General features: G+C 50.3%; 1 protein-coding gene across 1 annotated transcript in view; it reads right to left on the bottom strand.

Annotated features, from left to right (window-relative positions):
* Nucleotides 1-14,554, bottom strand: part of LOC134338127 (exostosin-1-like) — a 354,420-nt gene that overhangs the window by 24,130 nt on the left and 315,736 nt on the right. The window contains exon 8 of the mRNA XM_063033681.1: nucleotides 2,112-2,201. Within this exon, the coding sequence (XP_062889751.1) occupies nucleotides 2,112-2,201 (90 nt within the window). The remainder of the gene's footprint in view (nucleotides 1-2,111; nucleotides 2,202-14,554) is intronic.

The following is a 14,554-nucleotide window of genomic DNA, read 5'->3' on the forward strand; positions in this document are numbered from 1 at the left end:
TCCTAAATCTCTCACGTCTGCCTCCACGTGGCACACCCTGGTACACCACTTCATCTGGCAGGCTAAACAACCTGAAGGGGTGATGTTAACATGGGACCACTGGGCAAAGGACCTCGTCGACGTAGTCACTGGCCAGGGCAGATGAGTTCTCCAAAGAACTACAATGGCCATGTGTTCGAGCCACTGAGTTGGAGGATATCAGTCGTGGTCTGGCCTGGAGAGGGATGGGTGCCGCTAGGCCTCACTGGCTCAAGTCACGTAAAAGCGCTCCTACGAACTGACCGAACCACCTCAGAAATGTGATTGGGCATTTGTGGGAACTAGTCACCTCTGGACCCCTGATGCACTTTTACCTTCGATGTTCATAGAACATGGAAACATAGAAAACCTACAGCACAATACAGGCCCTTCAGCCCTCAAAATTGTGCCAAATATGTCCCTACCTTAGAAATTACTAGGCTTACCCATAGCCCTCTATTTTTCTGCACTCCATGTACCCATCCAAAAGTCTCTTAAAAAAGATCCCTCTATTTTTTTTTAAACAGCTGCACACACCAACCATTCTCTGAGCAGGAAAGTTTTACACGGCCTGAAAACTGTGTGGCACGTTAAGTATTTTTTTTTGTAATATGAATACCATGAATATTTAGAATGAAAATTGTAAAATCACATTCTTTTGATTTTATTTATTAATTGAAGGGTATAATAAAATACAGTTCAACAAAGAAAATTGTTCACGTTTCGTAAACTTATTTATTTTACTTTTCGAGTTTCTCACAGCCAGTTTTTTGCTCTTTTTCCATGTATCTAAACTGCCCCTTTTAACTGCTGTTAAAGTTTGGATAAAAGGTCAGGCATCCATTCTCCACAGTACATCATTGTACCTCAGCAAGCCTTATTCAATAGTTTTGCTCCAAACTTCAAACCACACATTGCTCTTGGAGATAAGACACACAGATGATCAGGACTTTATAGTACCTTCGAGTTCCTTTCTGAGATGCACAGCACCCTAACTTAGAAAAATATCACTCCCATTACTCTATTTTCACTACGTTAAATGCTGGCACTCTTCGCCTTGCAGTTATGAAGGGTTTTCCTCTCACTGTGTGAACTTCCTTACTTACTGACCATTATACCACTGGCGTTTAAAGGCAGCAATGAAGGTCCTCCATCTCTGTCTGTCCTTGGCCGCCTTCTCTGCTGTGCCCTCGGTGTGGTTCAAGGTCCTCCTTTTTACGTCTCTGGTATGGCATCAAGTTGTCTTTGGTCTCTTGCGTTTCCTCTGCCCTTAAGGAGCCCAGTGAAGTGTTGCCTTGATGATGGAGTTGGCCTCTCTTCTCAATCCATCTCCAACATTTCCTCATGATGATTGTGGTTATGTCCTCCTGATGATGGTGAAGGAGTAGGACACAGTGGGATATATCTTTCTTGACCAGAAAATATGGAGGATCAGCTGGAGGCTTGTGTTGTGGAATGATGGCAGCTTAGCAAGGCCACTCTCTGTCAGGCACCAGCATTATGACCCATACAAGAGTGTGGACAGAACACAGCTCGTTTATTGTATGAACGCTAGAGACAAAATGGTGCCTCACTGCCATTTTTCAGTCAATTAGAAATTGACAGTAAATTATTTTTCCCTTCTCAAAGTCCATGTCCCAATTGTGAGAGGTGGAAATGGGTAAGGCCAGCCAATGGGGCCCTTGGTGAAAGCTGTATGGGCTAATCCCCTCTACAACAGATACAATCAATTACAGAACTCCAACCATAGCATCAACTTCAGAGGACAAAGGAGGTGGGAGGTCATCGTTGGCCTATGCCCCACTGGGAGCTAAGAGCCCCAGTAAGTAAATTGTATTTCAGCAAAAGGATGTTCCTAGAATGAATAAATCTCAAACAGAGAGTATAATTTCACATACACATTTCATGATCAACACATGGAACTTCTGTTGCATGTAATCAACTTTCCTTTCCTGGGTCCTTAACTGACATATTCATTATTTTAAACCACTGGGTTGTATTTGCCCACATTTCGTTCAGAACCTGTTAGCAACATTCCTCATTATTTCCAGGCTTATTCTTCGGGTACCTATAACAGTGATATCCCAGCTTACCTCATTGGTTGAAAGTACGGTGTCCTCGTCCAGACTCAGCACTGCATCTGTTGTTATGACATCGTACGGGGAGAAGCGACTGCTCATGGTCTTAAAAAGTAGAGGCAGAAGAGTTAGTACAGTGGTCTCCTCCACTCATACAGTCAGCGTCCTCAGAACATCTATGCCACTTGGGTTGAGATGCTTTAACTTCCTTATAACAGAAAATGCGAAAAGCGGATAAGAAGCAAATCTGCTGTCACTTTCTCTGTGGGACAGAATATGGGTAATAAGACCATTAAAGAATGGAGCAGAATTAGGGTATTCGGCCCATCGAAACTTCACTGCCACTCTATCATGGCTGAACACACTCAACAGGATAAGTGGGCTGCCGTGAATCATAGAATTTTAATTAAATTGCTTTAATTGCCCTCTCATTTCTACCCCTGCAGTTAGCTCTATAGCAGCCTACTAGTTGCTTTATTCTGTTGGGAGATAAGACCATAAGACATAGAAGCAGAATTAGGCCATTCAGCCCATCAAGTCTGCACATCATGGCTGGTTTACTTTCCCTCTCAACCCCATTTTCCTGCTTTCTCCCCAGGACCTCTGATGTTCTTACTAATTAAGAACCTATCAACCTCCACTTCAAATACACTCAAAGGCATAGCCTCCACAGCTGTCTGGGGCAGTTATCAGATATTCTCCCGTATCATTACTAATTTAAGAACTCTTGATACCTGGCCTCACCGTCCCAGGAGGTGCCAGGAATTAACATAGTGGTGAACATGGGGATGGTGAATAATCTAATTTCTTTCAAATTGGTTAAAATAGCAGTACATATTAATAAATGTACTGTGGCTAGATAACATCTGGTATGGAGAGGCCACTCCACAGGATCAGAAAAAGCTGCAGGAGATTGTAAACTCAGCCAGCTCCATCATGGGCACCAGCCTCCTCAGCATCAAGGGCACCATCAAAAGGCAGCATCTGTCATTCTCCATCACCCAGGACATGCCCTCTTCTCATTGCTACCATCAACAAGGAGGTACAGGAGCCTGAAGATACACTCTTAATGTTTTGGTAACAGTTTCTTCCCCTCCACTGTCAGATTTCTGAATGGACATTGAACCCATGATCACTTCCTCACTATCTTATTCCTTCTCTTTTAGCACTACTTACTTAATATTTTATATCTATTTCTTATTGTAATTTATAGTTCTTTAAATTACATATTGCATTATACTGCTGCTGCAAAACATCAAATTGCATGATGTATGCCAGTGATATTAAACCTGATTCTGATGCAACTGATCAAGACATCCAATAAGAATTGGCTACTACAAGACACCTTAAAGCATTTCTTTGTTAAAACTTTGTTAATCAGGGAAGATCATGGGTGTGATGGACAGACGTTGGGTGTGATGGACAGACGTTGCATAGGCGTGATGGACAGTGTGATGGACAGAGGATGGGTGTGATGGACTGATGTTGGGTGTGATGGGCTGACGGTGGGTGTGATGGACTGACGTTGGGTGTGATGGACTGACCATGGGTGTAATGGACAGACATTGGGTGTGATGAACTGACGTTGGGTGTGATGGACAGACGTTGGATGTGATGGACAGATGATGGGTGTGATGGACTGACGTTGGGTGTGATGGACTGACCATGGGTATGATGGACTGACGATGGGTGTGATGGACTGACGTTGGGTGTGATGGACAGACGTTGGTGTGATGGACTGATGTTGGGTGTGATGGACAGACGTTGGGTGTGATGGACAGACGATGGGTGTGATGGACTGACGGGTGTGATGGACTGACGTTGGGTGTGATGGACAGACGTTGGGTGTGATGGACTGACGATGGGTGTGATGGACTGACGTTGGGTGTGATGAACAGACGTTGGGTGTGATGGACAGACGTTGCATAGGCGTGATGGACAGTGTGATGGACAGAGGATGGGTGTGATGGACAGACGTTGGGTGTGATAGACGTTGCATAGGTGTGATGGACAGGCGATGGGTGTGATGGACAGACGTTGGGTGTGATGGACAGACGATGGGTGTGATGGACTGACGGGTGTGATGGACTGACGTTGGGTGTGATGGACAGACGTTGGGTGTGATGGACTGACGATGGGTGTGATGGACTGACGTTGGGTGTGATGAACAGACGTTGGGTGTGATGGACAGACGTTGCATAGGCGTGATGGACAGTGTGATGGACAGAGGATGGGTGTGATGGACAGACGTTGGGTGTGATAGACGTTGCATAGGTGTGGTGGACAGGCGATGGGTGTGATGGACAGACGATGGGTGTGATGGACAGGCGCTGGGTGTGATGGACAGACGTTGCATAGGCGTGATGGGTAAACGTTGGGTGTGATGGACAGACATTGCATAGGCGTGATGGACAGAGGATGGGTGTGATGGACAGACGTTGGGTGTGATAGACGTTGCATAGGTGTGATGGACAGGTGTGATGGACAGGTGATGGGTGTGATGGACAGACGATGGGTGTGACGGACAGGCATTGGGCGTGATGGACAGACGTTGGGTGTGATGGACAGACGTTGGATAGGTATGATGGACAGACGTTGGATAGGTGTGATGGACAGACGTTGGGTGTGATGGACTGACATTGGATAGGTGTGATGAACAGACGTTGGGTGTGATGGACAGATGACAGGTGTGATGGACAGACGACGGGTGTGATGGACAGATGATGGGTGTGATGGACATACGACGGGTGTGATGGACAGACGTTGGGTGTGATGGACAGACGTTGGGTGTGATGGACAGACGATGGGTGTGATGGACTGATGTTTGGTGTGATGGACAGATGACAGGTGTGATAGACAGATGACAGGTGTGATGGACAGATGACGGGTGTGATGGACAGACGATGGGTGTGATGGACAGACGTTGGGTGTGATAGACGTTGCATAGGTGCGATGGACAGATGTTGGGTGTGATGGACAGACGTTGGGTGTGATGGACTGACGTTGGGTGTGATGGACAGGCGATGGGTGTGATGGACTGACGTTGGGTGTGATGGACAGACGATGGGTGTGATGGACTGACGGGTGTGATGGACTGACGTTGGGTGTGATGGACAGACGTTGGGTGTGATGGATTGACGATGGGTGTGATGGACTGACGTTGGGTGTGATGGACAGACGTTGGGTGTGATAGACGTTGCATAGGTGTGATGGACAAGCGATGGGTGTGATGGACAGACGATGGGTGTGATGGACAGGCGCTGGGTGTGATGGACAGACGTTGCATAGGCGTGATGGACAGAGGATGGGTGTGATGGACAGACGTTGGGTGTGATAGACGTTGCATAGGTGTGATGGACAGGTGTGATGGACAGGTGATGGGTGTGATGGACAGACGATGGGTGTGACAGACAGGCATTGGGTGTGATGGACAGACGTTGGATAGGTGTGATGGACAGACGTTGGATAGGTGTGATGGACTGACATTGGACAGGTGTGATGAACAGACGTTGGGTGTGATGGACAGATGACAGGTGTGATGGACAGACGACGGGTGTGATGGACAGGCATTGGGTGTGATGGACAGACGTTGGATAGGTGTGATGGACAGACGTTGGGTGTGATGGACTGACATTGGATAGGTGTGATGAACAGACGTTGGGTGTGATGGACAGATGACAGGTGTGATGGACAGACGACGGGTGTGATAGACAGACGTTGGGTGTGATGGACATACGACGGGTGTGATGGACAGATGTTGGGTGTGATGGACAGACGATGGGTGTGATGGACTGATGTTGGGTGTGATGGACAGATGACAGGTGTGATGGACAGATGACAGGTGTGATGGACAGACGACGGGTGTGATGGACAGACGTTGGGTGTGATGGACTGACGTTGGGAGTGATGGACAGACGTTGGGTGTGATGGACAGACGTTGGGTGTGATGGACTGACGTTGGGTGTGATGGACAGGCGATGGGTGTGATGGACTGACGTTGGGTGTGATGGACTGACGTTGGGTGTGATGGACTGACCATGGGTGTGATGGACAGACGTTGGGTGTGATGGACAGACGATGGGTGTGATGGACTGACGTTGGGTGTGATGGACAGACGTTGGGTGTGATGGACTGACGTTGGGTGTGATGGACAGACGTTGGGGTGATGGACTGACGTTGGGTGTGATGGACAGACGTTGGGTGTGATGGACCGACGGGTGTGATGGACTGACGGGTGTGATGGACTGACGTTGGGTGTGATGGACTGACGTTGGGTGTGATGGACAGACGTTGGGTGTGATGGACTGACGTTGGGTGTGATGGACAGACGTTGGTGTGATGGACTGACGTTGGGTGTGATGGACAGACATTGGGTGTGATGGACAGACGTTGCATAGGCGTGATGGACAGTGTGATGGACAGAGGATGGGTGTGATGGACAGACGGGTGTGATAGACGTTGCATAGGTGTGATGGACAGACGATGGGTGTGATGGACAGGCGCTGGGTTTGATGGACAGACGTTGCATAGGCGTGATGGATAAACGTTCGGTGTGATGGACAGACATTGCATAGGCGTGATGGACAGTGTGATGGACAGAGGATGGGTGTGATGGACAGACGTTGGGTGTGATAGACGTTGCATAGGTGTGATGGACAGGTGGGATGGACAGGCGATGTGTGTGATGGACAGACGATGGGTGTGATGGACAGGCATTGGGTGTGATGGACAGACGTTGGATAGGTGTGATGGACAGACGTTGGGTGTGATGGACTGACATTGGATAGGTGTGATGAACAGACGTTGGGTGTGATGGACAGACGACAGGTGTGATGGACAGACGACGGGTGTGATGGACAGACGATGGGTGTGATGGACAGATGTTGGGTTGATGGACAGATGTTGGGTTGATGGACAGACGATGGGTGTGATGGACAGACGATGGGTGTGATGGACTGATGTTGGGTGTGATGGACTGATGTTGGGTGTGATGGACAGATGACAGGTGTGATGGACAGATGACGGGTGTGATGGACAGATGACGGGTGTGATGGACAGACGATGGGTGTGATGGACAGACGTTGGGTGTGATGGACTGACGTTGGGTGTGATGGACTGACGTTGGGTGTGATGGACAGATGTTGGGTGTGATGGACAGATGTTGGGTGTGATGGACAGATGTTCGGTGTGATGGACTGACATTGGATAGGTGTGATGAACAGACGTTGGGTGTGATGGACAGACGACGGGTGTGATGGACAGACGACGGGTGTGATGGACTGACGTTGGGTGTGATGGACAGACGTTGGGTGTGATGGACTGACGTTGGGTGTGATGGACAGGCGTTGGGGTGATGGACTGACGTTGGGTGTGATGGACTGACGTTGGGTGTGATGGACTGACGTTGGGTGTGATGGACAGACGATGGGTGTGATGGACAGATGTTGGGTTGATGGACAGACGATGGGTGTGATGGACAGACGATGGGTGTGATGGACTGACGTTGGGTGTGATGGACTGACGTTGGGTGTGATGGACAGACGTTGGGTGTGATGGACAGATGTTGGGTGTGATGGACAGATGTTGGGTGTGATGGACAGATGTTCGGTGTGATGGACTGACATTGGATAGGTGTGATGAACAGACGTTGGGTGTGATGGACAGACGATGGGTGTGATGGACTGACGTTGGGTGTGATGGACAGACGTTGGGTGTGATGGACAGACGTTGGGGTGATGGACTGACGTTGGGTGTGATGGACTGACGTTAGGTGTGATGGACAGACGGGTGTGATGGACTGACGGGTGTGATGGACTGACGTTGGGTGTGATGGACAGACGTTGGGTGTGATGGACAGACGTTGGGTGTGATGGACTGACGTTGGGTGTGATGGACTGACGTTGGGTGTGATGGACAGTGTGATGGACAGACGTTGGTGTGATGAACTGACGTTGGGTGTGATGGACAGACATTGGGTGTGATGGACAGACGTTGCATAGGCGTGATGGACAGTGTGATGGACAGAGGATGGGTGTGATGGACAGACGGGTGTGATAGACGTTGCATAGGTGTGATGGACAGACGATGGGTGTGATGGACAGACGATGGGTGTGATGGACAGACGTTGGGTGTGATGGACTGACGTTGGGTGTGATGGACAGGCGATGGGTGTGATTGACTGACGTTGGGTGTGATGGACTGACGTTGGGTGTGATAGACTGACCATGGGTGTGATGGACAGACGTTGGGTGTGATGGACTGACGTTGTGTGTGATGGACAGACTTTGGGTGTGATGGACAGACGATGGGTGTGATGGACAGAGGATGGGTGTGATGGACAGACGTTGGGTGTGATAGACGTTGCATAGGTGTGATGGACAGGCGATGGGTGTGGTGGACAGATGACAGGTGTGATGGACAGATGACGGGTGTGATGGACAGATGACGGGTGTGATGGACAGACGACGGGTGTGATGGACAGACGACGGGTGTGATGGACTGACGTTGGGTGTGATGGACTGACGTTGGGTGTGATGGACAGACGTTGGGTGTGATGGACAGACGTTGGTGTGATGGACAGACGTTGGGTGTGATGGACAGACGTTGCATAGGCGTGATGGACAGTGTGATGGACAGAGGATGGGTGTGATGGACAGACGTTGGGTGTGAGAGACGTTGCATAGGTGTGATGGACAGGTGATGGGTGTGATGGACAGACGATGGGTGTGATGGACAGACGTTGGGTGTGATGGACTGACGGGTGTGATGGACTGACGTTGGGTGTGATGGACTGACGTTGGGTGTGATGGACAGACGTTGGGTGTGATGGACTGACGTTGGGTGTGATGGACAGAAGATGGGTGCGATGGACAGACGATGGGTGTGATGGACTGACGGGTGTGATGGACTGACGTTGGGTGTGATGGATAGACGTTGAGTGTGATGGACTGACGTTGGGTGTGATGGACTGACGTTATGTATGATGGACAGACGTTGGGTGTGATGGACTGACGTTGGGTGTGATGGACAGACGTTGGTGTGATGGACTGACGTTGGGTGTGATGCACAGACGTTGCATAGGCGTGATGGACAGTGTGATGGACAGAGGATGGGTGTGATGGACAGACGTTGGGTGTGATAGACGTTGCATAGGTGTGATGGACAGGTGTGATGGACAGGTGATGGGTGTGATGGACAGACGATGGGTGTGATGGACAGGCGTTGGGTGTGATGGACTGACGTTGGGTGTGATGGACAGATGTTGAGTGTGATGGACTGACGTTGGGTGTGATGGACTGACATTATGTGTGATGGACAGACGTTGGGTGTGATGGACTGACGGTGGGTGTGATGGACAGACGTTGGTGTGATGGACTGACGTTGGGTGTGATGGACAGATGTTGCATAGGCGTGATGGACAGTGTGATGGACAGAGGATGGGTGTGATGGACAGACGTTGGGTGTGATAGACGTTGCATAGGTGTGATGGACAGGTGTGATGGACAGGTGATGGGTGTGATGGACAGACGATGGGTGTGATGGACAGGCATTGGGTGTGATGGACAGGCATTGGGTGTGATGGACAGGCGCTGGGTGTGATGGACAGACTTTGGATAGGTGTGATGGATAAACGTTGTGTGTGATGGACAGACGTTGCATAGGTGTGATGGACAGAGGATGGGTGTGATGGACAGACGGGTGTGATAGACGTTGCATAGGTGTGATGGACAGGTGTGATGGACAAGTGATGGGTGTGATGGACAGGCGATGGGTGTGATGGACCGACGTTGGGTGTGATGGACTAACGTTGGGTGTGATGGACAGACGTTGGTGTGATGGACTGACGTTGGGTGTGATGGACAGACGTTGGGTGTGATGGACAGACGTTGGGTGTGATGGACAGACGTTGCATAGGCGTGATGGACAGAGGATGGGTGTGATGGACAGACGTTGGGTGTGATAGACGTTGCATAGGTGTGATGGACAGGTGTGATGGACAGGCGATGGGTGTGATGGACAGATGACGGGTGTGATGGACAGATGACGGGTGTGATGGACAGACGATGGGTGTGATGGACAGACGTTGGGTGTGATGGACAGACGATGGGTGTGATGGACAGACGTTGCATAGGCGTGATGGACAGTGTGATGGACAGAGGATGGGTGTGATGGACAGATGTTGGGTGTGATAGACGTTGCATAGGTGTGATGGACAGACGATGGGTGTGATGGACAGACGATGGGTGTGATGGACAGGCGTTGGGTGTGATGGACAGGCACTGGGTGTGATGGACAGACTTTGGATAGGTGTGATGGATAAACGTTGTGTGTGATGGACAGACGCTGCATAGGTGTGATGGACAGGCGATGGGTGTGATGGACAGACGTTGGGTGTGATGGACAGACGATGGGTGTGATGGACAGACGTTGCATAGGCGTGATGGACAGTGTGATGGACAGAGGATGGGTGTGATGGACAGATGTTGGGTGTGATAGACGTTGCATAGGTGTGATGGACAGACGATGGGTGTGATGGACAGACGATGGGTGTGATGGACAGGCGTTGGGTGTGATGGACAGGCACTGGGTGTGATGGACAGACTTTGGATAGGTGTGATGGATAAACGTGTGTGATGGACAGACGTTGCATAGGTGTGATGGACAGATGTTGGGTGTGATGGACTGACATTGGGTGTGATAGACGTTGTATAGGTGTGATGGACAGGTGTGATGGACAGGCGATGGGTGTGATGGACAGATGACGGGTGTGATGGACTGACGTTGGGTGTGATGGACTGACGTTGGGTGTGATGGACTGACGTTGGGTGTGATGGACTGACCATGGGTGTGATGGACAGACATTGGGTGTGATGGACTGACGTTGGGTGTGATGGACAGACGTTGGGTGTGATGGACAGACGATGGGTGTGATGGACTGACGTTGGGTGTGATGGACAGACGTTGGGTGTGATGGACTGACGATGGGTGTGATGGGCTGACGTTGGGTGTGATGGACAGACGTTGGGGTGATGGATTGACTTTGGGTGTGATGGACAGACGTTGGGTGTGATGGACAGACGATGGGTGTGATGGACTGACGGGTGTGATGGACTGACGTTGGGTGTGATGGACAGACGTTGGGTGTGATGGACAGACGTTGGGTGTGATGGACTGACGATGGGTGTGATGGACTGACGTTGGGTGTGATGGACAGACGTTGGGTGTGATGGACTGATGTTGGGTGTGATGGACTGACGTTATATGTGATGGACAGACGTTGGGTGTGATGGACAGACGTTGGTGTGATGGACAGAGGATGGGTGCGATGGACAGGCGTTGGGTGTGATGGACAGACTTTGGATAGGTGTGATGGATAAACGTTGTGTGTGATGGACAGACGTTGCATAGGTGTGATGGACAGTTGTGATGGACAGGCGATGGGTGTGATGGACAGACGTTGGGTGTGATGGACAGACGGTGTGATGGACAGACGTTGGTGTGATAGACGTTGCATAGGTTTGATGGACAGGTGTGATGGACAGGTGATGGGTGTGATGGACAGACGATGGGTGTGATGGACAGACGATGGGTGCGATGGACAGGCGTTGGGTGTGATGGACAGGTGCTGGGTGTGATGGACAGACTTTGGATAGGTGTGATGGATAAACGTTGTGTGTGATGGACAGACGTTGCATAGGTGTGATGGACAGTTGTGATGGACAGGCGATGGGTGTGATGGACAGACGTTGGGTGTGATGGACAGACGGTGTGATGGACAGACGTTGGTGTGATGGACTGACGTTGGGTGTGATGGACAGACGTTGGGTGTGATGGACAGACGTTGCATAGGCGTGATGGACAGTGTGATGGACAGAGGATGGGTGTGATGGACAAACGTTGGGTGTGATAGACGTTGCATAGGTGTGATGGACAGGCGATGGGTGTGATGGACAGATGACAGGTGTGATGGACAGACGACGGGTGTGATGGACAGACGTTGGGTGTGATGGACAGACGATGGGTGTGATGGACAGACGTTGCATAGGCGTGATGGACAGTGTGATGGACAGATGACGGGTGTGATGGACAGACGGTGGGTGTGATGGACTGACGGTGGGCGTGATGGACTGACATTGGATGGGTGTGATGGACTGACTTTGGATAGGTGTGGTGAGACAGACGACGGGTGTGATGGACAGACGACGGGTGTGATGGACAGACGTTGGGTGTGATGGGCAGACGACGGGTGTGATGGACAGACGTTGGGTGTGATGGACAGATGTTGGGTGTGATGGACTGACATTGGATAGGTGTGATGAACAGACGTTGGGTGTGATGGGACAGACGACGGGTGTGATGGACAGACGATGGGTGTGATGGACAGACGATGGGTGTGATGGGCAGACGACGGGTGTGATGGGCAGACGACGGGTGTGATGGACAGACGTTGGGTGTGATGGACAGATGTTGGGTGTGATGGACTGACATTGGATAGGTGTGATGAACAGACGTTGGGTGTGATGGGACAGACGACGGGTGTGATGGACAGACGATGGGTGTGATGGACAGACGATGGGTGTGATGGACTGACGTTGGGTGTGATGGACTGACATTGGATAGGTGTGATGGGACAGACGACGGGTGTGATGGACTGACATTGGATAGGTGTGATGGGACAGACGACGGGTGTGATGGACAGACGTTGGGTGTGATGGACATGCGATGGGTGTGATGGACTGACGTTGGGTGTGATGGACTGACGGTGGGTGTGATGGACTGACGTTGGGTGTGATGGACTGACCGTGGGTGTGATGGACAGACCGTGGGTGTGATGGACAGACGATGGGTGTGATGGACAGACGTTGGGTGTGATGGACTGACGATGGGTGTGATGGACTGACGTTGGGTGTGATGGACAGATGTTGGGTGTGATGGGCAGACGTTGGGTGTGATGGGCAGACGACGGGTGTGATGGACAGACGTTGGGTGTGATGGACAGATGTTGGGTGTGATGGACTGACATTGGATAGGTGTGATGAACAGACGTTGGGTGTGATGGGACAGACGACGGGTGTGATGGACAGACGATGGGTGTGATGGACAGACGATGGGTGTGATGGACTGACGTTGGGTGTGATGGACTGACATTGGATAGGTGTGGTGAGACAGACGACGGGTGTGATGGACAGACGACGGGTGTGATGGACAGACGACGGGTGTGATGGACAGACGTTGGGTGTGATGGACAGACGTTGGGTGTGATGGGCAGACGACGGGTGTGATGGACAGACGTTGGGTGTGATGGACAGATGTTGGGTGTGATGGACTGACATTGGATAGGTGTGATGAACAGACGTTGGGTGTGATGGGACAGACGACGGGTGTGATGGACAGACGATGGGTGTGATGGACTGACGTTGGGTGTGATGGACTGACATTGGATAGGTGTGATGGGACAGACGACGGGTGTGATGGACTGACATTGGATAGGTGTGATGGGACAGACGACGGGTGTGATGGACAGACGACGGGTGTGATGGACAGACGACGGGTGTGATGGACAGACGTTGGGTGTGATGGACAGGCGATGGGTGTGATGGACTGACCGTGGGTGTGATGGACAGACCGTGGGTGTGATGGACAGACGTTGGGTGTGATGGACTGACGTTGGGTGTGATGGACAGACGATGGGTGTGATGGACAGACGTTGGGTGTGATGGACTGACGTTGGGTGTGATGGACTGACGTTGGGTGTGATGGACAGACGATGGGTGTGATGGACTGACGTTGGGTGTGTGGATCCAGGGATCCTTAATCATGCACTTCCCATTCATCTTTCACATCCTCCTCCCCTTTACCACTAACCTGAACTGTATCGTGTAAATAATAAAAATCCCTTTCAAACTGCACCTAACAAACTATTTAAATTATTTTAAAATCATTTAGTGTTTGGCACAAAACATTTTTTAACTCTAAAGGCTTTTGGTCAGCATTAATGTAGATTTCTTTGCACAAGGACCCTCATTTTATATTCAGTCAAAAAGCATTTCCTGTACAAATGCACTTTGCAAATAGAAGTTACAAAGTCTAAATACATTTTGCTTAGAAACTGCACAGCATGTAAACATCTTATGAACTTCATCCTCTGTACATAGTCTACACATTTCCATTAGAGGCTGTGTACAAACTATATAAAGGTTAATAATATATTTGGGATAGTAACGGATTACCTGCAAGCCTGGAAATACACTTCCTGCTTTATGCAGTGTCCAAGGAGGTTCTGCTTGAGCCCCGTTTGTTTATACGGTACATGTGGGGAAGTATGTACATGTGCACTCAAGCATTATACTGTCTCTGTGCACACAATGTTTGTTCACTTTAACCAGATTCCTTGGCACACAAAATGCAAAGGATGTACTCATAGTGAAGTGGCCACTTCATTAATGCAAATATCTAAT

The sequence above is a fragment of the Mobula hypostoma genome, chromosome 26 (genome assembly GCF_963921235.1).
Source record: "Mobula hypostoma chromosome 26, sMobHyp1.1, whole genome shotgun sequence".
Classification (NCBI taxonomy): domain Eukaryota; kingdom Metazoa; phylum Chordata; class Chondrichthyes; order Myliobatiformes; family Myliobatidae; genus Mobula; species Mobula hypostoma.